The following is a 27,505-nucleotide window of genomic DNA, read 5'->3' on the forward strand; positions in this document are numbered from 1 at the left end:
GGGGTTAGTGAGGTTTCTTAGCCATGAATAAGGCAACTTACCTAACATGAAGGAAAACTCTAATATAAATCTAAATAAATTATTTGTGGGTAAGGGTAGAGGAAACCTTGCATGACAGTTCTTATAGTTGTAGTTTTAATTCTACAATTATAAGAACTGTCATTTAGTAAATATAAATTATTTATACGCTAAAATATTTATCTGCAAAAACCACGCTAAAATATTTATCTGCAAATCAGGTTTACATCCAGGTTTAAAAAATCAATTTAACTTTTTCATTATGTTACATTTTATTCAGAAAATGGCATTATGGAAACAATCTAAACTAGGTTATAGTAGAATCAATGATTCAGACCCAAAAACCTTGGTGCTCTTTGTTGATAAATCTGTGTACTGTTATGGTAATACCTTAGTTTGTTAATGAATCCGCATACTGTTACACTTTTCAGCGTTATATAATTTAAAAGCATTTTACAATTTAAAGGCAATTTTAATATAACTTCAAAATTTTATAAGCAATGCCCCAGTTTGTTGAGCATTTCTTAAAGTGCAAAGTAAGTAAAACTGCTAAATGCTATACAAACTGTTATATCATTGTAACAATCAAAGGAGGCTGCCCAGGTGTATTCAAAAGCATTTGAAGATAAAGCATAAAATAGAATTTTCATCATTACATTAAAAAAAAATTTATTCTAAAAAGATCAATCAAAAGTTTTGTGCAACCAAAAGGTATCATTTTCATTACACTAACATATATTATTGTGATTGATGAACTATCATTTGGCTTTGTATTGTTTTGAAAAGTAAGAGATTACAAGAATCTGCTTTACCTAAAGGACACAAAATACTTTCTAGTTCAATTTCTATAAGAAATATTTTACTATCTCATCCCAAAGACATTAAGGCTTTACTAATGGCAAAATTAAATGGCATAAAAGCTGACTGTGTTTTAACTGAACTGTTACGCTTCAATAAAGCAAGTCATTATGTGAGCATTAATGTTCACACAAATGAAAGCAATTGTAATCTTAGACTTATAGATGTTTTTGGAAGTCTTTAGATTAATAAAAATTTATTGAGTGTAATAATTTTTATTGTTTTGAAGTTAAACTTGGATCCAGATTTAGATTCAAATCCAAATTCTGAAAATCCAGTTAAGATCTGGATCCAAAATGAAAAATTTTTTCCAATGCTGCTATGCCATAATCCAATCCACTTTTGCATAGAATTACAGACATGAAACTTTAATTTCATAGATATATCTTTAATTATTATGCAAATGAACTTTTTATGGCAAAAAAAAGTCTTTAAAGTATTTTGCTACTTCTATTTTTTGCTATTTTGCTATAAATATTAAACAAAATTTTAATGTCATTTTTTTTTAATTGCAAAAATAACAACTTTAATTACTGATGTTTTATATTTCTTGATAGATAATTTTTTTCACAAATTTATATTTTTTTCATTTTATTTATTTATGCTTTTTCTATCTTTTTCTTTATGCGAAGTGAACATACATCAGCCAATATTACCATAAACTCAGTAAAGTGTATATATATTGGCTGATATAGTCATCTGTGTGTATGTTTCTATATACATATATGTTTTGTTTTGCTTTTTATAGAGAATTATTCCGAAGGAATTAAATACTGAAAAGAAGAAAAAACAGTTTTTAAACAAGGAAAAACAAAGAAAAAAACTAGAAGCTTTAAATAAGGCACAAAAGTAAGCAAAGATTTTGTATAATATGATTACTAGCTTATCATTTAAGCATATTTAAATCACTATCAAGATTTGTTTCTTAACATTAAATTGTTATGTATTTAACTGTAAAAGTTTTAAAAGTTTTATAAAATATAGAAAAAATTTTTGTAGCTAGGGCCAGATTTTTTCAATGCCCAAATTCAAGGCCACAGACTTATCTAAAAATGGTGAAACTGATATGATCACAACTTTATACTAACTACTTTTTATAAGTGTATTGGCTTAAACTATAAAAGTCTGTCATATAGAAGGGTTTAAAAATTAGTGATTCTAGGTACAAAAAGCTTTCTTTTAATTTTACCTGAGGCCACTAGGTATTGTAATTAAGGCCACTCTCTCTATAAATTAGTTTTAACTCCATAATAAATTGACAACAAAGATGGACACATAAATTTGATTTTAAAACTTATTTAATCTTAAATAGTTTTCAATAAATTTATCTAGTATTACCTAACACACCTTGTCTAATTTAAGCAACACTTAAATAAATAACAAACTGACTAATAGTTCTAAGCAAAATTGACAAGTCTAAGTGTAAAATGGTAGTCCTAAAACAAACGTAAGAAAAACAAAAAATTTTGCATCAATCAAAATTGCCATAGGTACAATAAAGCTATATGTTTCTAGGTACAAGAAATAATAGCTTCATGAAAAATGCATCTGTTAACAAACCCCGATTGTGAGGAAAATTAATGAACATTGCATTTAGTACTTAAGAAACAAACATTTTAATATGCAAGAACTTATTAAAAAGCATTTCAAAAGGATTGTAAAACAATCTAAATAGCAGCAGCAAAAAACTTAATTTGGACCATCAAAATTTATAACTTGTTGTAGCAACACTCTCTGAGATGCATTACTTAGAACTTTATAGTTTTCAAATATAGTGGGGTGGCCCTAGGTACACAAACTTCCCCTAATAAAAATTTCAATATTAGGCTTGTTAATTTCTAAAAACAAAAATCCTGATTTAATTCTCAATAAAAAAATCTTTTTGATTGAAATGCATTTGACATATGTATTAATTTTAAAAAATTTTCTTAGGATACTTTTTAAAAAAAAGCATAAAAAGAATAGCTCTGTTGTTCATGATGAGACTTCTCAAGATGGTGGTTTGAACAAATCTCTAGAAGATGATCTGCCGCTATCTAAAATTAAAGAATCTGTAAATGGTTCATCAGATAAAAAAATCGTACCTGAGAATGATAAGAAACATGATGTTGTAGTTACAAGTGCAGTTCAAACAAGTAGCATCACCTTTCAACATAAAAGTCATGTAAATACACTTGTCAACAATAGCTTAACAACTGCAATATCCAATATGTCTAACAAACAAAAACCAGAAAATGAAAACCTTAAAAACTCTCCAGTTAAAGTTGAATCCCCTCTACCAAGTGGACTCAATGAAAATTTGTTGTTTTTTATCAAACAGTTATGTTCTTTTGCATCTATTCACAGTAAAGGATCGTTTTTTACTCCAGAAGTCAACCAAACTTTGCTAAAGTAAGTTTTTTCAACAAAGTTTTTTTAAAATTCTTACAATTTTAAGAATAAAACTTCTAGATTATTTAATTTGTTAGAAACAATATTTTAAAACTTTGTTTTAGATTTTTTAATAACAATATTTTAAAACTTTAGATTTGCTCGAGAGTGTAAGGTTTTATCGCCTCGATTAAGAAATGTAAGTGATTTTATATATATATTTATATATATATATATATATATATATATATATATATATATATATATATATATATATTTATATATATATATATATATATATATATATATATATATATATATATATATATATATATATATACACACTTATTGTTATTATTATTATCCTTGCATATTTAGATTGGCACTGTCCTAAGATATTTTGCATACTTAAAGTTTAAAAATGCGAGTTTGAATGCAGTTCTTTCATAAAGAAAAAACTTTTTTTTTACATTAATAAGTTGCAGAAATAGTATTTTATATCTAGATAATAGGCAGGCAAACCATTATTTATGTATTGAATCTTGTGCAGCTTCTTGTCTAAATATGACACAACCTATGATGTTCTATGTAAAGCTCAGTATGCAAATATATTTGTATGAATATTATTATTTTTTTTTTTTTTTGAAAAACTATCTGAATTGAAAGTGAGAAAAATAGATAAACTTATTGTAAAAAACTTGTAAAAATGGACTTTTTTCATTTTTAATTAAAAACTTCATTTGTTATGCATTAAAGTATAAGATAAATTTAAAAACTGCTATAATTTTTAAAGTTAATAAATAAGAATTAAAAATAAAAATAAAAATAAAAAAGTTAATAAATAAGAATTATTCTTTTTGATAATCTTATTGACCTGTTTAATGTTCAAGGGTCTTTGGCATCTTTTGAAAAAAAATTTATTCTAAATTTCTTGAATTTAGTATTACTTTATAATATAAAACACAATTGAAATAGCATTTTTTTAAAGGGTGGGATAGCATTTTTTTAAAGTTGTTAATATTTGAACACACTTCATACATGAATCTGATCATAACAGGTGTTCTATAGAAATTTTAAAAATTTAACTTGAATTTTAGTTCTTTACATAGACCTTTCCTTATAGAATATTTCAAAAATTCTCAATTGGACAACATTCTGGTATGTTAACTTTAGCCACGTGTATGGAATTCTTTTTGAAGAACAATGCCACTGTTTTGGCATAATGTAATAAAGCCAGGGCAGACTAATATAAATGTTGATATATTGATATGATATATCGCTCATCATCATGGTATTTATTAATAAAAAGGCACTAATCGCTTTTTGATGAAATGTTATAAGTATAGATTTTGGGTAACTGCAAAACCGCAAGAAATGAAGTACGGTTTTGACTTCTTTTATCAGACAAGCATATTTTATTAACTAGACAGACATTTTTGGTAGATTTTTGCAGTTTTTCTATATCTTACCCGTGCAGGAGTTTGTTCAACAAAATTTTGAATTGGCACCTCAAAATCATGAAAACATGATTTTGTAGTGCCCAATGTTTTAACATTTATTTTTTTATTTCAATTTTTTCTATTTTAAAGGTAAACCTCTTTCCATTTGATTCATGCACTAAATAAAATTTGTAAGTTTATTTTTTGTTAGCTTTGTGGTTTCAGTTTTCAGAAAATCTAGAGCTCAGATCCCTCTAACTATCTTCCAGTCTTCCTACCACTATTAAGTCTTTGAATTTAAAAAATTTTTATATTAAATCTCTTGAGTTTCAGACAGTTAAGATTTAACTCTCTGAAACTCTAAAAACCCTCTCTGAAAGTCGATACAAATTTCACTGATTTTTTTATTTTTTAACCATACTTCAAAAGTTTCTATCTTTTGACCTGGGTTGCTTCTCATTTATATTAATAAACTTGCTTATAATCTTACCTCTAAAGCGCCTATGTTTGGAGGTCATACAAAAAGATTAAGAAACCCTGGATAAAAGCAGGGTTTAAAGTTGTTAGTGACACTCAACTATTCGAAAATTTTATTAAATTTGACAAGCAGAATTCTAATTTAAAAAAAAAAAAAAAAGACTCTCCTAAATATTTAACATGACAGAAAAACTTTAAGAATTACTTAAAAAATGTTTTTTGGGTTGGCAAGCCAGATTTGAAGAACATTATTAAGACCGACAAAAGAAAATCTGACAAGGATAAGCCTGAAGACTTGATGTTTTTGGAAGATCAGGAAGGAGAAAGAAAGTTTGTTCTTGGGATAGAGGATAAGAAATTTAGTAGAGAGGTAAAACTTTACAATTAAAAATATCATGTGACAATTTTCTTATAAAACATTTCATTATAATTAATATTATTTTATGCTTGTAGACAGCAGAGAGTAACATAAAGAAAATAGTACAAAGGATGTGCAATCAACAAAATCTAATTATGAAATTAAACTCAATTCTGATTTGAGTTTTGATTCATCTTATGATTCTGAATTTAGGCCTAGTAGCTATTATCAAAAAGAACCATCTCAATCCAACCATACAGTATCTGCAGAAATTCCAATAGGCGTGTATGCTGGGAACGTTGTCTAAATTAAGTGTCACTTTGCGCTAAATGTTTTGCGCAAAGTGACAAGTGCCATTTTAGCTAACGCTGGTGTTGAGCTTACATATATAAGTTGCAGTAAATCAACAGCCTTTAGAAAGATGAAATTAGCAAATGAAAATATGTCAACTTAAGCAAAAGATGATGTAAAAAATGCAATAGAAGCTTTTCCTTATCCATGTATTATACATTTTGATGAAAAAGTTCAAGATTGACAGGCCGGCAGTTCTTGTGAACATTGAGGGTGAGACGCACTAGGTGTTCCTCCTTTAAATTCGTTTTCTGGTGAGGAATAACATATAAAAATATTATATGTTATTCCATTTTTTAAAACATACAACAAATAAGTTGAGTACAGAACCAGAAAACTTATTGTTTCAAAAATTATATGGCCTATTTGAACTTCCTAATTTTAGTTATTCTCCAAAAGATATGTGCAAGTTTAATTGGAAGGAGGTGAGTGGTAGTATAAGTGAAAAGGCTGCTGAAGATTCTTTGAACTTTTGCTAAGCATATATAGAAAGAAAGGGGATAGCAGGAGAAGACACATGTGAAGACAGAAGAAAGCTAGCTGAATTAGTTGTGACTTAGCTATTACCTTCTGTTTATAAAATTAGAAAACTGGACCTATTCATCATGACCATTTTCTTGCTAAAGCAATTTACTATCTGAAAATGTAGCTTTTGTTTTCTCAACTTGACTTTGTTTAAAAAAGCAATGATCTCAAAAAAGAAATTAAGCTTAACGCGGCGTTTAAAGCAATCCATCAGATGCATCAATAAAAAAAAATTTGTTAGAATCCAATAGCAGTTGATGCTGTGCTTAATTCACTTTACAAGCACATATATTTTTTTTTAATTTGGTATTTGGACTCAATTATGATTCCACTAGCTCTATTGGATGAGGATTTGCCTTTGCATGAAAAACAAAAAATTGCAGCTGCAATTCTTTCATTTAAAATACAAAAGACATCAAAAAAGAGATTAAAATGTTATTACTGAGAAAGATTCACCAAGCTAAGCTCCTTTGGTGGATGAATTTTCTTAGCTTAGGTTTAGTTTTAGTAGTTTAACTAAAGAAAGAATAAAAGACTGGCTTTCACTTCCACCACAATACTGGCATACACAGTCTTTGTTGAAAGTTATCCCAATAGTTTTATTGTTGTCAATGACCATTCAGAAAGAGTCGTCGGCATAATGCAGCAATATGTTTAACGTTATAACAATACAGTCTTACCAAAAAAAGATTATCTGATAATCTTTCCTCCTTAACGAAGAAACAAAACACAAACAAACAAAAGAAAGATTAATTAGATAAAGTATAAAAACTTCTACAAAAAATTTTTTAACATTAAAAAAAAAAAAATTTATTTGATAAGTAGCATTGAATCGTGAAATGCAAAAACATATGTTAAAAAATCAACAGCTGCGTTTAATTTGAAAAAACCTTTTCATTTCTTAATTGTAAATGGTTTGTTTTTAAAGACTACTTGAAAACCACGTATTTACTAATGATGTAAGGTACTTTTCACATATTTGATTTTTTCAGAATATCATTGATATTGCACGTAAGGAACATTTTTCACAATAAAATTTCAAAATTTTGCAAAAAAGTAAGAAAATACAAAGTGTGGTTTTTGAAGACAAATTAATGTTATAATTAATAAAATATAAGTTATAACTTAGAGTATTATATTTTATTCTGATTAAAATACTAAATATAATAAACATACATAAAATGAGTAATTATGTTCTTATTTTGAATATATAAATTTGCAAACAATGTTATGAATCTAAATAACAAAGTTTGAATTTAGTTATTGAAAAGGTTATAAAAACAACGCAATATCACGTAATAAATGTTTTAAGCCAATTTAAAATATAAATTATACTGTTTTTTGGGACGATAAGGACATATAGTGATAATAATGATAATGGGCATAAAAGCCGATTTAAAATGTAAATTATCCTGTTCAAAAAAACCATACCTTTTTAATCAAAAATACAGATATTTATCTGAGCCCTGAAAAAAAATTTAAATTTAACACTTAAAGTAATTCGTTTTGAGATAATTTTTGGGTTTTTTTTTTCCAAACATGTGGTTTGAGGGCGAGGAAAGAGTGGTTCAATGGTGCTCAAATTTTTTGTGAGCTAGTTTAAACATATTTGCTTCAAATCGGTTTGGTTTTTCAAATTCTAATTTCTTTTTTTTGAACACCTTTATATATATATATATATATTTATATATAAATATATATATATATATATATATATATATATATATGTATGTATGTATGTATGTATATATATATATATATATATATATATATATATATATATATATATATATATATATATATATATATATATATATATATATATATATATATATATATGAAATTTGTATTATATTGAAGCATTGTATATATTGTCAAATATAAGTTCATATAAAATAAAAAAACCAATTGAGATTTTTTTCATCAAATATTTTCTTGCAAAAAATTATAATGGCACAAATAAGAAGAATTTCTGCAAAGAATTACATTCATTAGCCCTCTGCTAATAAATAAATTTATTAGCAGAGGGCTTCAAATTTTGCTTTAAAATGTCAATATACAAATTGACTTTTATAGTTGTATCAATGAAAGTTAATTTGCCAGCTATTCGCCAAGCGATTGAACCCCACACCATGATATTTCCATCACCGTGTTTTACTGTTCTTATACTCTGCCATGAAATCTTCGATTCTATACTCTACCATGAAATCTCTGAAAATAATTATTTTGCTTCCAATATAACACCTGTGTGCTTTTAATGTTTTTTACAACAATAGTCCTTTGGTAAAACCATGCACAAATATATAAAAATCTTCATTACAGTAGTACTCTTTGATGTGCATTTAAAATTTTTACTATTTTCAAGAAATATGAATAAACAGATAAGTTTAAAAAAAAAAAACTTGTGCCAATTATTTTTTTGAAAAAACGATTTTTTCTTAATTTAAGTATATGGCTGATGAGTGCCAAAAATGGCATGAAACTTTAAGTACCATAAAAAAATTGCTTTTTTTTCATCTAATCTTTTATATATATATATATATATATATATATATATATATATATATATATATATATATATATATATATATATATATATATATATATATATATATATAAATACATATATAAATTTCCATGTATGTATATATATTCATATATATTTATTTATATATATACATATATTTATGCTTTTTTGCAGGGAGTATACGAACACGTATCATTTTATTTGCCATGTGCTAAAGATACATTGCGTAAAAGATGTCAGCGTCTTATTGTAAAGGATCAGCAAGATCTTGAAGATGAACCTTTAAAACTTTTGAAGGAAGGTATATAATCTAAAAATACAAATTATAAATTAAAAATAGTTTATGAATGCCAATGAGTTCTACCCATGGCCATAGCTGTTTCTATTTTGGCTTTTTTTTATTATTGTTTTAATTTACCTCCCCAAGGCCATGAAGGCCACTACAGTTGAGGAGGAAAATTTTAGTTTAAGTTATAACTCTCTCTCTCAACTCTATAACTCCAAAACAGTACCAGGGATGTGGTGGAGCATGAACTCTGAACTTCGGAAACTATTGGATTTAATCAATAGATAACATTAAATATAAATCATTTTTAAACTCAAAGTTATTTTAATGTTCTATTAAATTTCAATATTTTGCTTATCAACAACGACAAAAAAATAAAGAAGTTATTAACATCTTTCTCAACTGATTTTTGGTTTTTTTTCGTGTTTTATATAAACAAGCACTTTTTTTCATTTTTACCAAATTGGTTAGTGAAAAAAAAAAAATGCTTCATTTCTCAGTGTTATTATTATGCTTTTTAAAAAACAAATTGATTTAAAAAAATACTGAACCGTTTAAAAGTTTATCAGCAATAAGGTTTAGTTTTTGTTACCTGATCCAGCTAGTTAACAAACCTGTGTGTGCGTGTGGGTGTGTGTGTGTTTATAATGCTGAAAAATTATTCTTTAAAAGCTGATTTTTTTTTTTTTATTATTTGAGTCCAGCCATTGAAAAGAACATGGTTGAACAGAAAAAAAATTATGATGATCAAGTTGATGAAACTATACAAGAACAAGCTAGAGAACAGTAAGCTTGATTTTTCTTTTATTTACAACTTGTTGGTGTTAAGATATCTAAGGAATAAATACAAATAGTTGATTAAGATTAAAATAATTTTCTACTGATTTGTTCGCGTGTCTCTACTACCACCACAGATATAGTTTATTTTTGTTGTAGTTGCTGTTTTTAAGAGAAAAATAAGTTTATTACTATAATTTATACATTCCAATTTTTGATCATTAATTTTTTAAAATTGAGATAAAAAGTTTAGAGTAGTGTAAAAACTATAATTTTAGTTAATTTTTAATTGAATTTAAATTTGGCAATTTATACTAATAATATGTTTAAATTAAAAAATCAAATTTAAGAGTTTTTTTTTTATCTCTTCTTTTGAAATTTTATAATGTTCTAATGCAAATTCAAACAAGCAAAAAAGTATTTTTTTGTAGTAAATAAATTTTATAATTAAATTTAAATATAAACATTTAAATTTTAAAATATAAACTTGTTTATTTTATTAGAATTAAGCATACTGGGCTTGATCCAATAAAGTCAAATGAGGTAATCATTTTAGTTGTTTGCTTTTGTGTTTAACTTAAATAAAGATAAATTTTTACTCCAAATTTAATTTAAAGTGAAGTCAGCACAGTGTTCAAATTAATGTAAAGAAATCTAGTCAAAAAATCATTTTACATTTTTACACCTTTTTCCGTCTCCCCTCGCCTTTCCTGTAAAGTAAAAAATAAATGTTATTTTAATTTAAAAGTAGTTAATTCTTAAATTTTAGTTCAATAAAATTTTAATTTTAAAAGTTTATTTAGAAAAGGAAAGGTACAAAAATCATAAATTTTATATTTTTAGCATCTATAGAAAATGAATAGATGTCTATTTCAATTTTTGTGAAATCAAATTTATTTTTTGTAGGGATTTCAACACATAAAATCATAAACAGTTGCGAAGAACTTAAGGAGAAAATAATTTAAATCTTTTTTACCAACGTTTAGCAAAATATTTTAACATAAAAAACAGCTATTAAGAGAAATTATTTTTTATTGAAGAAAAATATTTTAATAATTAAAAAGATAAAACTCTGATAAGATAATGCTCTGATTTTTTTTTGACATTGAACAAAATGCTATATATATATACATATATATATATATATATATATATATATATATATATATATATATATATATATATACATATATATATATATATATACATATATATATATATATATATATATATATATATATATATATATATATATATATATATATATATATATGTATATATTTATATATATATATATATATATATATATATATATATGTACATATATATATACATATATATATATATATATATATATACATATATATATTTAAATAGATATATATATATATATATATATATATATATATATATATATATATATATATATATATATATATATAAATATATATATATATATATATATATAAGGGAAAGGAAAACAGTTTTTGTAAAATTTTTGGAAATCGAAAACCGAAGATGTCATTTTCGAAACCGGTTTTTGAATATATATCTTTTGTACAAAATTTACTTGGTTATTTGGCAATTCTAAAACACTTTTCTTGATGTGTAGTTGCTCGAGAAAATAAATGAAAACATTCAATTTGCTTCCACTTGAACTTTAAGAGTAAGTTATTTTCACAAAAATTTTCACAAAAACAAACATGTCGTTTTCTGAAGTCCATAAGGATAACACACCAGTTTGGAAGCACTTTTTGCACTCAAATGAACTTGAATTAGCCAAGAGCAAGCTCTTTGACCAAGAAATTAAGTGCAAAGGAGGAACCACAAGCTCTATGAGGAACCACCTGAGGACAATGCACAACATCACGTTTGCTGCTGTTGTTACTCCTGAGAGGAAACTCGAAGTCATCAAACCCATTGATTCATTTTTTAAGACAAAAGATCTTGTTGATGTTGTTTTGACTGAGCTTATTTCATGTGATAGGCTGCCCTTTTGTGTTTTCTCAACTAGGCAACGTTTGAGAACAGCTCTAGAGGCACAAGGATATAATTTGTCCAAAGATGCTAAATCGATTTAGGCCCTGCTGATGAAACATGAAAATATCAAGAAAACATATCAGCAGCAATTTATAGAAAAGAAGTTTGTTGGTCACAAATTTAACTTAACCCTTGATAAGTATACTTTATCCAGAAACAGAAGATATATGAACATAAATGTTCATATGGAAGGTGATTATTGGAACCTTGAAATGATCAGGGTACATGGGTCTATGCCAGCAGAGAAATGTTGTGTAATTGTTGATGAGAAGCTGAAAGAATTTGGGCTACGTTTTGCCTGTGATATTGTTGCAGTAACTAGCTGCTGCAATGAAAAAATTCGGTAGCTAATTTTAACCATCAGCTCTGCCTCGCACATTGAATCCACTTGGCTGTCTGTGATGTTCTATATAGGCAATCTAGGAAAGAATATAATTGCACACCTGAACAAGTCACTATTCTAGAAGAGGACAAAGAGGATGATGACAGTGATGAGAAAGGAGGATTAGAAGTTTCAGCAGATGCAGGTACATTAGCTCTTCCAATGATCAGGGAGGATTTCACAGAGCTCATCAACAAAGTCAGAAAATGTGTCTGATTGTTTCGAAAGTCTACAGTTAAAAATGATATGGTTCTGCAAAAGCATGTCAAGTCTGAGTTTGGAAAGGAGCTGCAGCTAATCTTAGACACATTGGAACAGCATACTAGATATGATTTCAAGATTTGTTACCCTTAAGAAATGTATTCAAATGTCACTAATTGAGTTATCAAGCAATATTATGGTTTCTGAATCTGAATTTACCACCTTACAAAATCTAGTAAATGCTGTAGAACCAATCAAGGTTGGTGCTGAAGCACTTTGCAGAAGAGATTTAAACTTGCTCTCATCTGATGGCATTCTGAAGTTCATTTTCAAGCAGCTAAAAAGCCAGGAAAACACCTTTAGTCAAGAGCTAGTTGACTCATTTACTAAAAGAGTCACTGAGAGGAGGAATGCTATATTAGTAAACTTAGTTAAATATCTGAATAACCCTGATGTCATTAATGGAGCAACTCATGACACTTTCAAAAGTTCTATGCCATAAAGAAATGCAATTGCTACTACTACGGTTTATTCGAATAACCGGTTTTAGAAAAAACTTGAATATTTCCTTTCCCTAATATAAATATATATATATATATATATATATATATATATATATATATATATATATATATATATATATATATATATATATATATATTAATATTTAACACAACATTAATAAGTAGACAAAGACATGTCTACTTAGAAATTAATATTTAGATTTTCTAGTTGTTTTTTTCACATCATGTTTATAAGCAGAAACATTATTTATTGTTTTACTTTTAAAGCTCTATTACTTTTATCTTTAACTTGTGGGAGTAAATTAAATCTTAAGTATATTTCAAGTTATTCTTATTTTTGGTTATTATTTTTATCTTATTTTAGGTTATTATTTTTAATCCTATCTTAGGTTTTATATTTTATCTTATTTTAGGTTATTACTTTTATCTTATATGTTATTCTTATGTTAGGTTTATTTTAAGTTATTCTTATTTTTTAAAAGATTTTTTTAAATTATTGGACAGTTTGAAATTATTTGTTTTTGTAATGATTTGCTAAACAACAATACTACATGAACCCTATTAAGATAAAAAAATAGTTGCAGTGGCTGAAGGAAATAAACTATTGCCACCATACAAAATGCTGTTGCAAGTTGCAATTTTATACACTTAGTTGTACAATTAAACTTTGTTTAAAGTAAATAAGCATTTAGATTAAAATATAAAGTTAACATTTAATTGCCTTTTTTAAATTAAAATTTTTTAATGTAGAATCAAGATGTTGATGCCAAAGTCAAAAAATATACCCCAAAGAAGAAGTTTGTTTGGCATGATGATATAAGGTTGAATTTTTTGTTCGAAAAAGAATTTATCCTAAACTTATTTAATAGTTTTTACATAACTTTGTCCTGATATTCAATGAAGAGTCTTTTAAAAAGGCGTATGTATAATTTTATTTAAAGTTTTTTATTTTGCAGAAAGTTACTCTGTGACGTTGTACAAGTGAAAGTAAATAAATTTTCAAAGTCAAATAAAAGCATGTCAGCTGAAGAATATATAAAGGTTAGAGTTTAATTTTTTTTATCGTCAAAAATTGTTGCCTGGATTAAAACCTTTTTTTTATTTAGGACTTTTTGGAGTCTGAGATAAGAAAATTATGGCCTAAAGGTTGGATGACAAGTAGGTAAGAAATAGTCAAATTTTTTTAATTATTTTTTTTTTACAATAAAAGTTTTATTCAATTTTGTTTGTAAAAACTGGTTTATTTAGAGTATTGTATAAAGAATGTCGTGCAACACATAATGCTATAACCCAGCCATTGTATGTGTGCATTTTTTATTTTTTATTTAAATCAATTTAATGTTGTACTCTAATAATCATTAAAATGTTTTTATTTAATAGGAAAGTTAGAAAATTTAAAAATGACTTTACTAAAGAGTGTTCTGTGGTTTCATCAGTTTCTTTATCTGAAAAGAGTTCAATTACTTTAAATGGATCACCTCTTTCTACTACCACATTGAATGACTCTGGAATCAAGAATCCTGTTGTTCACAGTAGCATTTCCAAACCTTCTATTTCAAATAGCCTAACTTTACTAAATGTTTCTTCCCAATGTAAACAAGTTGCACCTGTTACATCCAGAATTATGACAACTAATAGTTTGACTTTAATATCTAATTCTTCACCGAATAGACAAATTATTTCTGTTACTTCAGACAATAAATGTTCTATATCTTCATTGAAGTTAGTAGACGTTCCTTCATCTGAGTCAAAATTAGTTATAAATTCAAATTTTTCTCCCTCTTTACACACAAACAGTTTAATTAAGCAAAGTATACAACATTCTGTGGGATCTCGTGACTCCCATCAAGCTTTACCATTAAATAAATCACATATTGCATTAATAGAAAGATCGAAAAACACAATTTACACTCAATCAAGCTTATCTTCAACAGATTCTTCACAAATTAGTAAAAATAATATCTGTAAATCAAATCAAACATACACTCATGTTCCTGAATACAGTTATTCTCATAATATCAGCTTCTCTTCCAATTTAAACCAATCAAAAACATTACAACCTAAAAATAGCAAAGTGACGCTTACTTCACCTATGGTAAATTTTACTTACAACACTACAGAAAATCGAATTTGTATACCAGCTTTGGGTAAAGCTTCAAATCAGTTTATTTATACACAAAACAATCTTAATCAGCCTAAATTCAGAAGTGCTGTGGGGACTTCAGTTTCTAACAATATATCAGAAAGTTGGCGAAAAGATAGCAGTTGTTTATCTAGATTACCTTTTGATACAAACCATAATGCAAAGTATTTAAAGGATAAAGACAGTATAACATCTAATAACCTCTCTAAACATGATTGGAATCATCATAATAAGTTTAGAACTAGCACTAGTACTGTGCCTGTGTACCCTAGACGCGTTGACACAATAATAATAAGTGATGATGAAATTAACAGAAATATTTTAACTTCTGAAATCTATAATATTCAATCCAAAAACAGTGAACGTACCTCTAACCCCCATTTGTTATCTCAGCATTTAGTTAAAACATCATTAATAGCAAAATCACCGAATTTAAATTTATTTGAAAGTAACTCCTCTTCTCGTTTGCTTGCCCCCCAACAAGTTGTTGATAATACGACTTCTCCTCAAAAGTCTATCGATATTTTTACCAAAAATAATGGAGCAAACAATGTTGGTCAACACTTTTCATCTTTGGAACATCCTCGATCTCTTCAAAAAATTCAAGATGCACAAATAGTTGTTTCAGCAACATCTTCTAATAGGTATAGACTTTTATAAGTTACATTTAAATGTGTTTTTTTACCTGTCATTTATACTTTATATTGATCATTCAATTATATTAAAAATAATTTTTGTAAAACTTTGTGGGAAACAAAGTTTACCTAGTTTTCACTTCTTTTTTTTTCATTATATAAAAAGACTAGACTTGCAACTTTGAATTTAATAATGGTTTTGAAATTATAATATATCAAGGATTTCCTTTAATTTCTGGAGTGGTAAAAGCAGACATTTTTATAACCCTGTAATTTTTTAAACTGTTAACTAGTATTAATTTTTTTGTAGAATTATTTTCTGGATATTTACAAATAATATAATGAATAATATAAATATGATTTTAAAGTATATTTAAATATATTTATATATTAAACATGAAATGATTCATGTATCTTTTGTTTGCAAGTACTTCATCAATACTGCTTTAACTTGTATCACAAATAAATAAATTTGTCAAGAAATTGAGGGAAAGTGTGTTTGAGTAGGATTGACAGGGAAATTTCCTTTTGTTTGAAATTAAAAATTTATTTCCTTTTTTTTTTTTTTTTTTTTTTTTGGTCAGAAAAACAGCCCCAAAACTTTTTTTTTTAATCTAAATTTTTTAACCTCTGTCATGCAATCAAATACCTTTTTTGGCATGGTCACATTTACTAACAAATGTTATGACCCGCATAGTGGGTCACTGAAACTAAAAGGGTTGAGTTAAAAAAACTCAAAATTAGCATATTTGTTTTTCACAAAATAAGCTACTTTAGATGCCTATAAACGATATCAAATTATTATTTTTCAAGAGTTATGAAGTTCATAAAAATCACTAGTTTTGAATAACCTTTTATAAACATTTCTGCTATTTATTTATTTTTTAATTGCATTTTTCTTGAAATAAGTAAAATGCAACCTAAAGCTTTTTGAAAAAAAAAGGTTTTAAAGATTTTATTACTTGTGTGCTACACTATCCTGCCAATCAGGAACACCTTAGGTGCCCTCAAGAACACCTTACATGTACTCAAGAACACCCTAGATGCAGAAAGGTAGATTTTGAGATATTTGTCAAAATATCCTGCCAATCAGGAACACCTTAGGTGCCCTCAAGAACACCTTACATGTACTCAAGAACACCCTAGATGCAGAAAGGTAGATTTTGAGATATTTGTCAAAATCTGTTTAATATTAGATTAATGTGTAAACATGTTTTTATGTTCGTTATGACTTTATGAGTTTTATATAAGATTTCCTTAAATTTTTCACAGGTGCAAAATTTTATGAATCATATTCTACACTTGACAAAAAAAAAATTCAATTTTTGCATTTTGGGTGTTTTTGATTGGCAGGGCAGTATGGTATAATTAATAATTTATAAAAAAACGATCTAACTCACTTTGAAAAACCATTATTACATAAAACATCACTTGTCAATTTTTTTTTTTTTTGCATTATATGGTAAAGGATAAAGAGAGTCCAATTTTCTTTTTGTTGTTGTTGTTGTGTTTTTTTTTTGTTTGCTTTTGTAATAGCTTCCAAACACTCCAAATTTAATATGTAAAGGGAGTGTTGAACTGAATACCACTTGCATTGGTGCAAATGGGTTGCTCTTAAAGTTTTGATAATGCTATCTATCATAAACAGAAAGCATTTTTTATAATCTCATACTGTAAGTCATTTTTTGTTTGACATACAGCATGAAATATTATATATCTCCTAAATAAAAGTACATATTTGTGCACCCCTGTTTGTATGGAATTGTATCATTGTGAGAAGATATCTCTCGGAAAATGTTTAATTATTTATACAAAAAAAGCACAATGTGACCACAATTTTTTTTGTTAATTAAATTTACAATGTTAAACATAATGTACTCTAGCAGTGTAAGTTTGTAGAATGAGTTAATAGAAATGCGTTAAAAATTATGTAAGAAAATACTATTATATGAAAAAAGTTCATGTAAAATAAAAAAATTTATAACTATATATGTGTTAATAAAAAATGAAGTAACTTTTTCTTATTTAAATTTTAAATTTATTTTCTTCTTGCCACTGTGATATTTGTTTCAAATCTCCTTTTATTGATGTATGTTTTACTTTTGAATCCCCTTTTTTCAGTTAGAAATAGGTTTACTTTTTATTTTGTTAACTTTTTTTCAAGTCCATACCAACAACACAATAGTGATCATATACTCCACTATCCGTTGAAGTTTAATCAGCTTTCCTCTCACCAAGGAACTGAGCTTGGTGCTAATAAAAATAACCATTCATATTGTCAACCAGCTAATTTGTTTTCTTCTCAATTAATTAATGATCATAACCAGAAAATAAACTCCTCAGAAGAAGTAGAAATGATTAGAAAAGAGTTTCTTGGAAGCTCAGCAGGTAAAAAAAGTTTATTTTCTAATAATGCTCTTTATTGTATGTTATGTTTTTTCAACTAAAAAAATTTAGTTTTGTTGAATATTTATATAACATATATTAATATATATTGCAAACTGCTAGATATTGTTTATGCTTACTTTGATTTAAGAGAAGGATTGAAACTATCACAGGTACACATGTAGTTTAGGTAAGTAGGGGCTTAATTAAAGTTTACCAAAAAACCTATACATGATTGAAATGGCCCTTATTTATAAAAACTATTAAAAGAAGTATTAAAACAAAAGAAACATAAAGGAAAAGATTGAAAGTTAAACAACTGTTTTTTTTTAAGTTTATTAAAAAATTTAAAAATTTTATATTTTATTTTATAGGATTTTAAACATTTTTCGTCTACAATATTTTTAAATTATTGCATTACAAAAATATAAAGAATATATTTATATTATATAAAATAGTTTAACTTTGAAGAACTTATCTAAATCTATAATATAACTAAAGCTATAAATAATACTTTATCTATAAATAATACTGTTAAACACATGTGTTATTGTGTAGACACTGTTGTGGTGTACACAGGTTGGTGTTTTCTCTACTCAAATTCCAGATTTCAGATCAGATTACATGGCAACAATATTCATATTAATAACTTGATTTTTCTTAGAAAAAATAAAGAATCTGATTTAGCATTCATAGTTTTCATTTAGAGTTAGAAATTAAATGACCTACCTAAAATAAAATAAAATTAAAGTTAATCAAATTTTATTAATTTAAATTATTCAAAATTATAATAATGAATTCAATTAAAAAAGTAATGCTCAAAAAAGAGTTTAATACCAAGCTGAAATCTATGGCTCAACAAACCTGATATTATATACCCAAAAAAAAAAATAGTGTGGTTTCATTGTTTAACCATTGTGCAGGGTTTAGAGAATGATTAATTGAATAATTTTACTAAAATGAATCATATTAAATTTTAATGTAAAGTTTACAGACACACATAAACTTTATATTAAATGGAAACGATGGAAAAATTATTGAAATTGTTTTCATTTTTTTAATAAATTAGAAAGTTTAATTTAAAAAAAAAACATTAGAAATGATAATTAGGTTTTATGGACATATGTATAGCAAGAAAGCTATAACTTGTGAAATTATTATTGCAGCTTAAAGATATCTTCATTTTTTAATAGTTTAGGTTTTAACTGTGTTACTGTAATATAGTGTGTTTCTGTTATGTGTTGAACTTTGTTTATTTAAGACAGATAAGTTAAATTTTTTTATAAGGTTAACATGCAACTGATGGTTTACACATTATCCTTTTTTTTTGTTAAGGCAAAAATAGTATAAAATTTACAACATAGTATTTATATGTATTGTCTACATACACATATTGGGTCATAATTTCATCAGTTAAAGTTAAGACTACTCAATACCAGGAAAAACAGCCCTATATTATGATGTTTCCACCATCATGTTTAACATTTTTAGAAGTAAATCTGGAAGGTTCTTTAATTTTAGATTGTCTTACAAGATGTTTACAAACCAAACCAAATAAATTTATTAATATATATAATATTAAAAATTAAATATTATGTATTTTTTAATTGTTTTCTGGCCACGCATATTTTATTGGGCAAATAATTTTCTTTTTGCTACATTTTTCAAAATAAGCAATAGAAACTTTTTATTTCAGCATAGATCTAGCAAAAATTTGTATTTTGCAAGGCTTGAAATGGCAAACATCCTGCATAGGGTGACCAATTTTTAAAAATACAAAACTAGGAAATAGAAGTGATAAAATTTTAGAGCAAATAGCAGCATCTGCTATGTTTGTTAAAGATGCTTCACCTCAAGGAACAATTTACCTTACTCAAGCTAAACATGGATGATCTTTTCCAATCACTCCAGGTAAAAAAGTGCTGTAAATTTTTCTGTAAATTGTATAATTTCAGGTTTACCATTCTTCATCATATATTTAAAAACATAATTTTTAATGTTTGCAAAGTTAGTAAAACATGAATTAAAAAATACTTCCTCGTATTTTTTTTTCTCAGGGCTCTCCAGTGCAAAATGATTGTTTGATTCAAAGCCAATTGTGACTGAAAAAGATCTTGTCCAAGTTCAAATTAATACTAGATTGTCCAACTCTGGACAATCTAGTAATCTGGAGTGAGAAAGCTAGCCTCAACTTTGATTCAAGTATTATCTGTCCAAATTACTGAACCAAACATTCATTCCAAGTTTCTTACAATCTCTTTTACTTTGTTTATCAGACAGTCAAACAGACATTCTCACCAAGTAGTTCATTATAAAAATCTACAAATCCTCATTAATGAGGTTCTTTTATTAAGAAAAGTGTTAAGCACTAGCACTCCTTTGAACAAAGTAAGAATTAAAAAAGTTTCATTAGTAGCTATTGAGGAAAAGCGAGATCAGGATGACAGCAGTTGTCCTCCACCAAAGAAAAACTGGACAATGAATATATCCAGAGGCAGTGTTTGCAATTGTCAGCTAGTCATAGCAAAGGGTTTGCCTGAAACCTATTAAAATGTCCACAAAGTTCTGTTTCTAATCAATCCGAATCCCAAAGATTTTTTATCTCTGTAGACTTGAAGTTGGCCAACAGTCTCTGTGGACACCATTCTCACTTTTCATCACATCCCTGCACTTGATGTGATGCTCGATCAATCTGGCTAAAACTGAAGCTTCTGAAAGTGATTAGAAGATAGCAAAAGAATTTAGATATACTTATTCTTATACTTGCTCTAAGTGATGAGCGCCTCTCATTTCACCCATGTAATTGCATTTATTGCTAGGAGTTGTCAATCATATTTTCAAAATCTTAAAAACAAAATAGCCACACACAGATGAGTAGCTTGAGGCTTTACACATAAAACCGCAACATTACCATGGAGGTCAATTTTCTGGAAATGATTGCCACAAACATCTAAAGAATATTAATAGTTTGCAAAATCTTGCAGAGAAAAATCAACAGCTTTCATTTGTCCCATAATATACATTTTTCGGAAATTTGATGGTGTTGTTGCTTGCTTTGAATCTACTTTTTCTGACAACTTTTCAAAAACTAACATGCTCAAAGGTTTTTGGCGGTGCTATCTGGAAGTGTAACACCAAGAAGTGCATGCTGTATTTTTCCATGTCAGAGACTATTGAAAGAAAAAAAGTATCATTGGGAGTCTACAGTGAGCAAATAACAGAGGCTATGCATCATCACTTCCAACACCCGCAAAGATAAAAGAGATCCATAGCACATCCAGAATATGGGAATCAACTGCAAATATGCATGATTGACTTCAATATCAAACACATGTAATATCAGTTGTTCAACAGAAAACTAAATTTATTTTTTTCTTAAATTTGATACTGTTTGTTGTTAATATCTTGCTTTGTAGAACAGTCATGCTTAATTGTTTCGATTTTTAAATGTTGTGAAAATATATAAAAAAAGAAATGCTGTCATTTACTTTGTTACTGTTAAAGAATAAAAAGTAAAATGTGATTTATTTTCTAAAACAAATTATTTTGATTTCAAAATTTACATTTTTGTGATACTGACATCATGGGCTTTCACAGGGTGGCCACGTCTCCGAAAAAATCCTAAAATGTCCTAATATTTGAAAAATATCCTAAAAAGACCTAATTCCTCCTAAAGTATAGATGATTTTCTCAAATACTCCTAAATTCTTCTAATTTATTTCTCCTGAGTATAATGCATAAACTATTATCAGCCAATCAATAATAAAGTTAATGAAATGGTTCAGGCTTGGAGTTAGTACTGTTGCATACTGAGAGAAATTAAGTTACTCAAATGTATATTCAATATTTTTGTTATATTTTAATAATTTAAAAATTTTATTCTATTAAAATTTAAGTTTTTTCTTCTTCTGTCTAAGTTCTGAACATCAAAATTATTTTTATTAAAATTTTATTTTAATTAAGTTGACCTAAAATAATTTGTCCTTTAAGAATAGAAAGTGTCAGTCAAACATAAAGCTAAATTTTAAGAGTGGTTAAAAGACAATAATTATAAAAGAATTTATTTGGTTAAGTATTATGTTATTATATTAGGTATGTTTGATGATTTTTTATTTCCAGATATCTTTCTTTTAAGAACTCCTTTTTGCCGAAAGTTTTTTTCTAAAATATAATTTTGTAATACATAAAATTGTAAATCATAAAATTGAGAAAGCCACCAGCTGAATTCTAAATTTATAAAATAAATTATTCTGCATTGTTTAACAATACTTTTTTCAAATTATATTCTGAATTTTTTAAATATGACCTAGATGATTGCTGTATGTTTAAGGGTTTTATCTGTTGCAGATCTGGATACAAACACATTGAAAATACAACGTGAAAAAACGTGTATTTTTGAATGTTATATGTGCTTGAAGTTTATGTCTGTTGCAAACTGAAAAATTTTAATAAAGTGATTGCTAGTTATAATAAACAAGTTCACACCCTTGACGGTACCATACTTCAGATCAGATATGATGCAGATGAGTATGCATTGCAAGCGGAAAAGCAGAAGTCATTGATAGAAATTAAGTCAACAATTTTAAAATCTAATGCGCTAAAGAGAGTTGACTCTGAAAAGCAGGATTTACTTAAAAAATTCCAACATTAAAAAAAGTACTTATTGACAAGAAGGCTGAGATTTAGATTTGGATGTTTAACTTTTTCAATTGTTTTGTTTTTCTGATTTGATTATTTCTTTATATATATAAAATATAATATAAATATAAAGTATAATATAAAATATATTATACTTTATATAAGTTTAGTTTTTGAAATTGGCTGTGTATTTTAATGATTTTTGATTATTAATTTTTTGTTAATTAGTCATTAAGTAATCTATTTAGTACAATGTTAAGTTTGATAAATTTATAATGCAAGTATGAAATCGATTTGTTTCAAGTTAATATTTTTGTATGTTTAGAGATGTTAGATTATTTAAATATCAGTGTTTGGGCCCTAATTTTATCTTAATTATCTTAGCTAGGCATTCTTACAGTTTTTAAATAAAATGAAAATTTTTTAGTGACACTTTATTTTTGAAATCCTCCTAAAATCTCCTAAGATTTTTATCTTTTTTTTTTCAAATTTTCCGAAAAACCTTCAAAAATCTCCTAAATTATCCTAAACTATCCTAATTTTTTCAGACAAATAAAGTGTAGCCACCCTGTTTCATGGCCACCATGGTCAGCTACTCTGGGTCAGCTACGGGTTACTAGCTAGAATACATAGAATTTTGAAAAACGCTTTTTACGTATGTAAATTTGTTTGTTACGTATTTTGAGAAAAATGCAATAAAAAAGTAATACCAGAAACTATTTGTAAAATATTTTTTTAAACTAATGTTTTTATGAAGTTCTTCATAACTATTGAAAAATATTCATTCAATAATGTCTATAGGCATCTAAAATACTATATATTTTGGATAAATCGCAACAAAAAATAGCAGATTTTGTAAAGTTTTTGTTTAAAAGTGATTTTTTAGATCTTTTTATTATAGGTTGTTGTTGCGTTTTTTAATATAACTAATGTTTGATTTTTAAATGTTTTATTCTTTTAAATCTACAGATTATAATAAATATAACGATTTTTTAAATTTAATAAATAATAAACTAACGTTTAATTTTTTTATTTTTAAGGTAACACATCCTTCGATTCAAAATACAGATGAAGTAGATGACTCAAAATACAGCGATCGTTTAAATTCAAAAATATTTCCGTTTAAGGAGTTTTTTAACTTAATTAGCATTCGGGGTTTTTTTATGGTTGGTAAAAAAGGATTGCTAAAAAAATTTTCGAATTCGATTTAGTTAAAAGTAAATTTTTCTGTAAATTAAAGAAAATTTCTATTGTTATTTTTAAATGTTCTTTTATTTCTAAATCTTTGTAATAGACTGTAAAATGTCGTCTATAAATTACTCTCTAGTCCTTAACACAAGAGGGAGGGGGTTTAGCTGAGATCTAATAAACGGGGGTGTTAATAAAAGTGGGGGTTTCCAATTTTTCTCAAATCTTATAAACGTGGGGTTGTATTATTAGTTTATAATTTATAAATTTATTTTTATTTATTTAACTTTTATTTCGCTGATTAAACAATATTACAATTTTTTATATAAAATAAATAACATCGTAAACATAAAAAACTTTTAAAAAAACGTTTTTAATCTTTTTAATTTATAATATATATATACTGTTATAATCAGTCAGGGACTCAAAGAAGGTAAGGATGATGCGTTTATCATCCCAACCTTTTCATAAAAGCCCCTTTAGTCACTTATTGAAATAAGAATAAAAAAACACTTTAATTTTTAAAGAAAAATAAAAAATTTAATAAAATTAAAACACATAAGAAGAAAAAAAAAAGAAAAAAGAAATAAAAAGAAAAAATACAAAAAAAATCTGAAAGCAAATACTGTAAACTATAATATATATGTCAGGAATTAAGGAGATGCATTTTAGTTTGTTGTTTATACGATGAAATGCTTTTTAGGTCTTTAATATTTTTATTTTGGAAACGATTCCATATTGATGGACCACGGTTTGTAACTAGAAAACTTCACTGCTGTGATTTAATTTTTTCTAGTTGATAGTCGTTCCTGGTATTTGAACGCAGATTATATTTTTCAGAAAATGATATAAGAAAGTTATCTGAAAAAACGCTTGGTAGAAGATTGTTTTTATATTTATACATAAAAATTAATATCTGTAATGTGTTAAGTTTCTCAATATCTAGAACCGTCATGCTTTTCATCACTGGGGCCGAGTTTACTAACCTATTTAAATAATTAATTGCTTTGTATGCATGGTTTTGCAGACTTAGCAATTTGGTTTTATGGGTGCTGGCCCATACAATATTTGCGTACAAAAGCTGACTATGTACAAGACTAAAGTAAAGCATATTACGTGATTTACTATCAAGAAAAGGTGTTGACTTATACAAAACACCTATTACAGAGGACACCTTTATTTCAAGAAGACCAATATGGTTTCTCCATGACAAATTTTCATCAAAAAGTACTCCCAAAAATTTTGTGTATTTTTCTCGTTTAATTTGATTTTTATTAATAAACAGTTTAGGCAGCTTTAACGGAAGATTAATTGATTGTTTTTTTTTTATGAAATAGAGTAAAGCTAGTTTTTTTACAATTTAGGGATAATTTATTTGCTATAAACCAGAGGTTGAAATTTTTGAGTTCAATATTCATAGTTTCAAACAAAGTCTTTGCATCAGGATGATTAAAAAATAAATTTGTATCGTCAGCATACATAATTGTAGATATTTTTTGGGAAGCTTTATGCATATCGTTAATATATATTAAAAACAATAATGGACCTAAGATTGAACCGTGAGGAACTCCACACGTAATATCAAGGGCACCTGACTTTTCTAGTAGTACAAATTGCTTTCTGTTAGACAAGTAGTTTTGAATCCACTTAAATGTTTGAATCCACTTAAAGGCCTTGGAAAGATAAATAAAAACTCCTAATACCAGTTCATCACTATCAAACGACTTATATATTTTGTCAGCAAGTTTAATAATAGCATGTTCAGTAGAGCAATTGCTTTGAAATCCAAACTGATTTTTGTATAATAAATTGTTTAATGTAAAGTACTTATTAACTGTATTATAAATTACTCTCTCATATACTTTTGAAAAAACTGGGAGTAGAGAAATAGGTCGGTAGTTAGAAATATTATTGCAATCACCTTTTTTGAGAATGGGATTAATTTTGGCTAATTTAAGTTTTTCAGGGAATATACTATTTTCAAACGAAGATGATATTAAATAAAATAATAGTTTACAAATGCTTTCCATAACATAAATAGCTACATTACTGGAAATACCATCATATCCACATGACCTGTTGCGTTTAAGTCCAATAATTGCTTTATCAAATTCAAGCTTAAATTCTTGACATATATTTGTTTCACTTGTTATAATTTTTTTATCAGAAATTAATTTTTGTAGTAAGCAAGTATGCTTCTTTTTTTCTCTTCCTGTTAGTTGGTTTATAACAGCCCAAGTCCTTTTTATATCGAATTTATGCTTATCAAGCTGATTAGAAAAATATCTTACTTTTGCTTCTTTTATATTATGTTGAAAAAGCTTTTTATAACTCTTGTAGATTTTTTCATCATCTTTATTTTTTGATTTTAAAAATTTCACGTAAAGTTTTTGTTTTCTTTTTGATGCTTTAATTAAAGTTATTGTCATCCATGGATTCTTATATCCTTTGTTTTTTATTTCGGTAGTTATTTTTGGGCATATATTATCAAAGATATTTTGAAATGTACTTGAGAAATTATCAAAAGCAATATTAGGATCTGTTGATGAATAAACGCTGTCCCATCGTTCTATTTGGAGTTTTTTTTTTTAATTATTTAGATTTTTTATAGAAAGATTTCTGTAAGTCACAAAGATTTTTTTATTGTCAATATTAGATAGTACTTCGCGTGCTATATGGAAAACCGGAAAATGATCAGAAAAGTCTGCAATAAAAAGGCCTGATTCAAACTTAGTATTTAGCGAACTGTTTGTTAAAATATTGTCAATCACAGAAGATGATTGGTTAGTAATGCGTGTGAGTTTGAAAATGGTGGGTATTACATTAAATTCAAATAGTAAGTTGAAAAAGTTTTTTATGTTTGCAAACTTTTCATAACATAATGTGTCCATATTTGTATCTCCCGCGAAGAAAACGTGCTGGTTTTGTTTACTCATTTGAGACATAAAATTTCTTAAGATATTAAGGAAGTTAACTTGTTTACAACATGGCGGTCGATACAGTGAGGAGATTAAAAACGATTTACCAGAAGTATTTAACACTTCAATGCACAAAATTTCAATATTTTATTTGTCTTTGAAAATATGTTGTTTTTTTTAAATTCAAATTTATCAAGAATATATATTGCAACGCCACCTCCCTTACTGATTAAACGTAGTTGACTTATCATTTTATATGAATCTAAATTGTAAAGGGAATTTTCGGGCATGGGTGAATTAGCATCTTCCCAAGTTTCTGATATACATATTACATCAAAAAGATAATTTAAAGAATAATAAAAAAGTTTAAATGATTCAAAATTTTTGTTCATTGACCGTATATTAATACTTAAAATGTTTAAATCTTTGTTACGTTTTTCTCTCTTAAATTCTTCTGGTTTATAA

General features: G+C 26.4%; 1 protein-coding gene across 7 annotated transcripts in view; it reads left to right on the forward strand.

Annotated features, from left to right (window-relative positions):
- LOC101240449 (ubinuclein-1) overlaps positions 1-24,198 on the forward strand; it is a 39,777-nt gene extending 15,579 nt beyond the window's left edge. For 4 of the 7 annotated variants that reach the window (XM_065813569.1, XM_065813571.1, XM_065813568.1 and 1 more), the window contains 13 exons: positions 1,625-1,725; positions 2,809-3,267; positions 3,403-3,445; positions 9,098-9,224; positions 9,914-9,995; positions 10,490-10,529; positions 13,884-13,954; positions 14,090-14,174; positions 14,240-14,295; positions 14,382-14,432; positions 14,514-15,920; positions 18,076-18,299; positions 23,975-24,198. In XM_065813569.1, coding sequence (XP_065669641.1) covers positions 1,625-1,725; positions 2,809-3,267; positions 3,403-3,445; positions 9,098-9,224; positions 9,914-9,995; positions 10,490-10,529; positions 13,884-13,954; positions 14,090-14,174; positions 14,240-14,295; positions 14,382-14,432; positions 14,514-15,920; positions 18,076-18,299; positions 23,975-24,006 — 2,778 coding nt within the window. In that variant the 3' untranslated portion in view covers positions 24,007-24,198. The remainder of the gene's footprint in view (positions 1-1,624; positions 1,726-2,808; positions 3,268-3,402; positions 3,446-9,097; positions 9,225-9,913; positions 9,996-10,489; positions 10,530-13,883; positions 13,955-14,089; positions 14,175-14,239; positions 14,296-14,381; positions 14,433-14,513; positions 15,921-18,075; positions 18,300-23,974) is intronic. The other 3 variants (XM_065813573.1, XM_065813572.1, XM_065813574.1) reach the window with 1 other exon arrangement.
- Positions 24,199-27,505: the final 3,307 nt, after the last annotated feature.

This window comes from Hydra vulgaris, chromosome 12, assembly GCF_038396675.1.
Source record: "Hydra vulgaris chromosome 12, alternate assembly HydraT2T_AEP".
Classification (NCBI taxonomy): Eukaryota; Metazoa; Cnidaria; class Hydrozoa; order Anthoathecata; family Hydridae; genus Hydra; species Hydra vulgaris.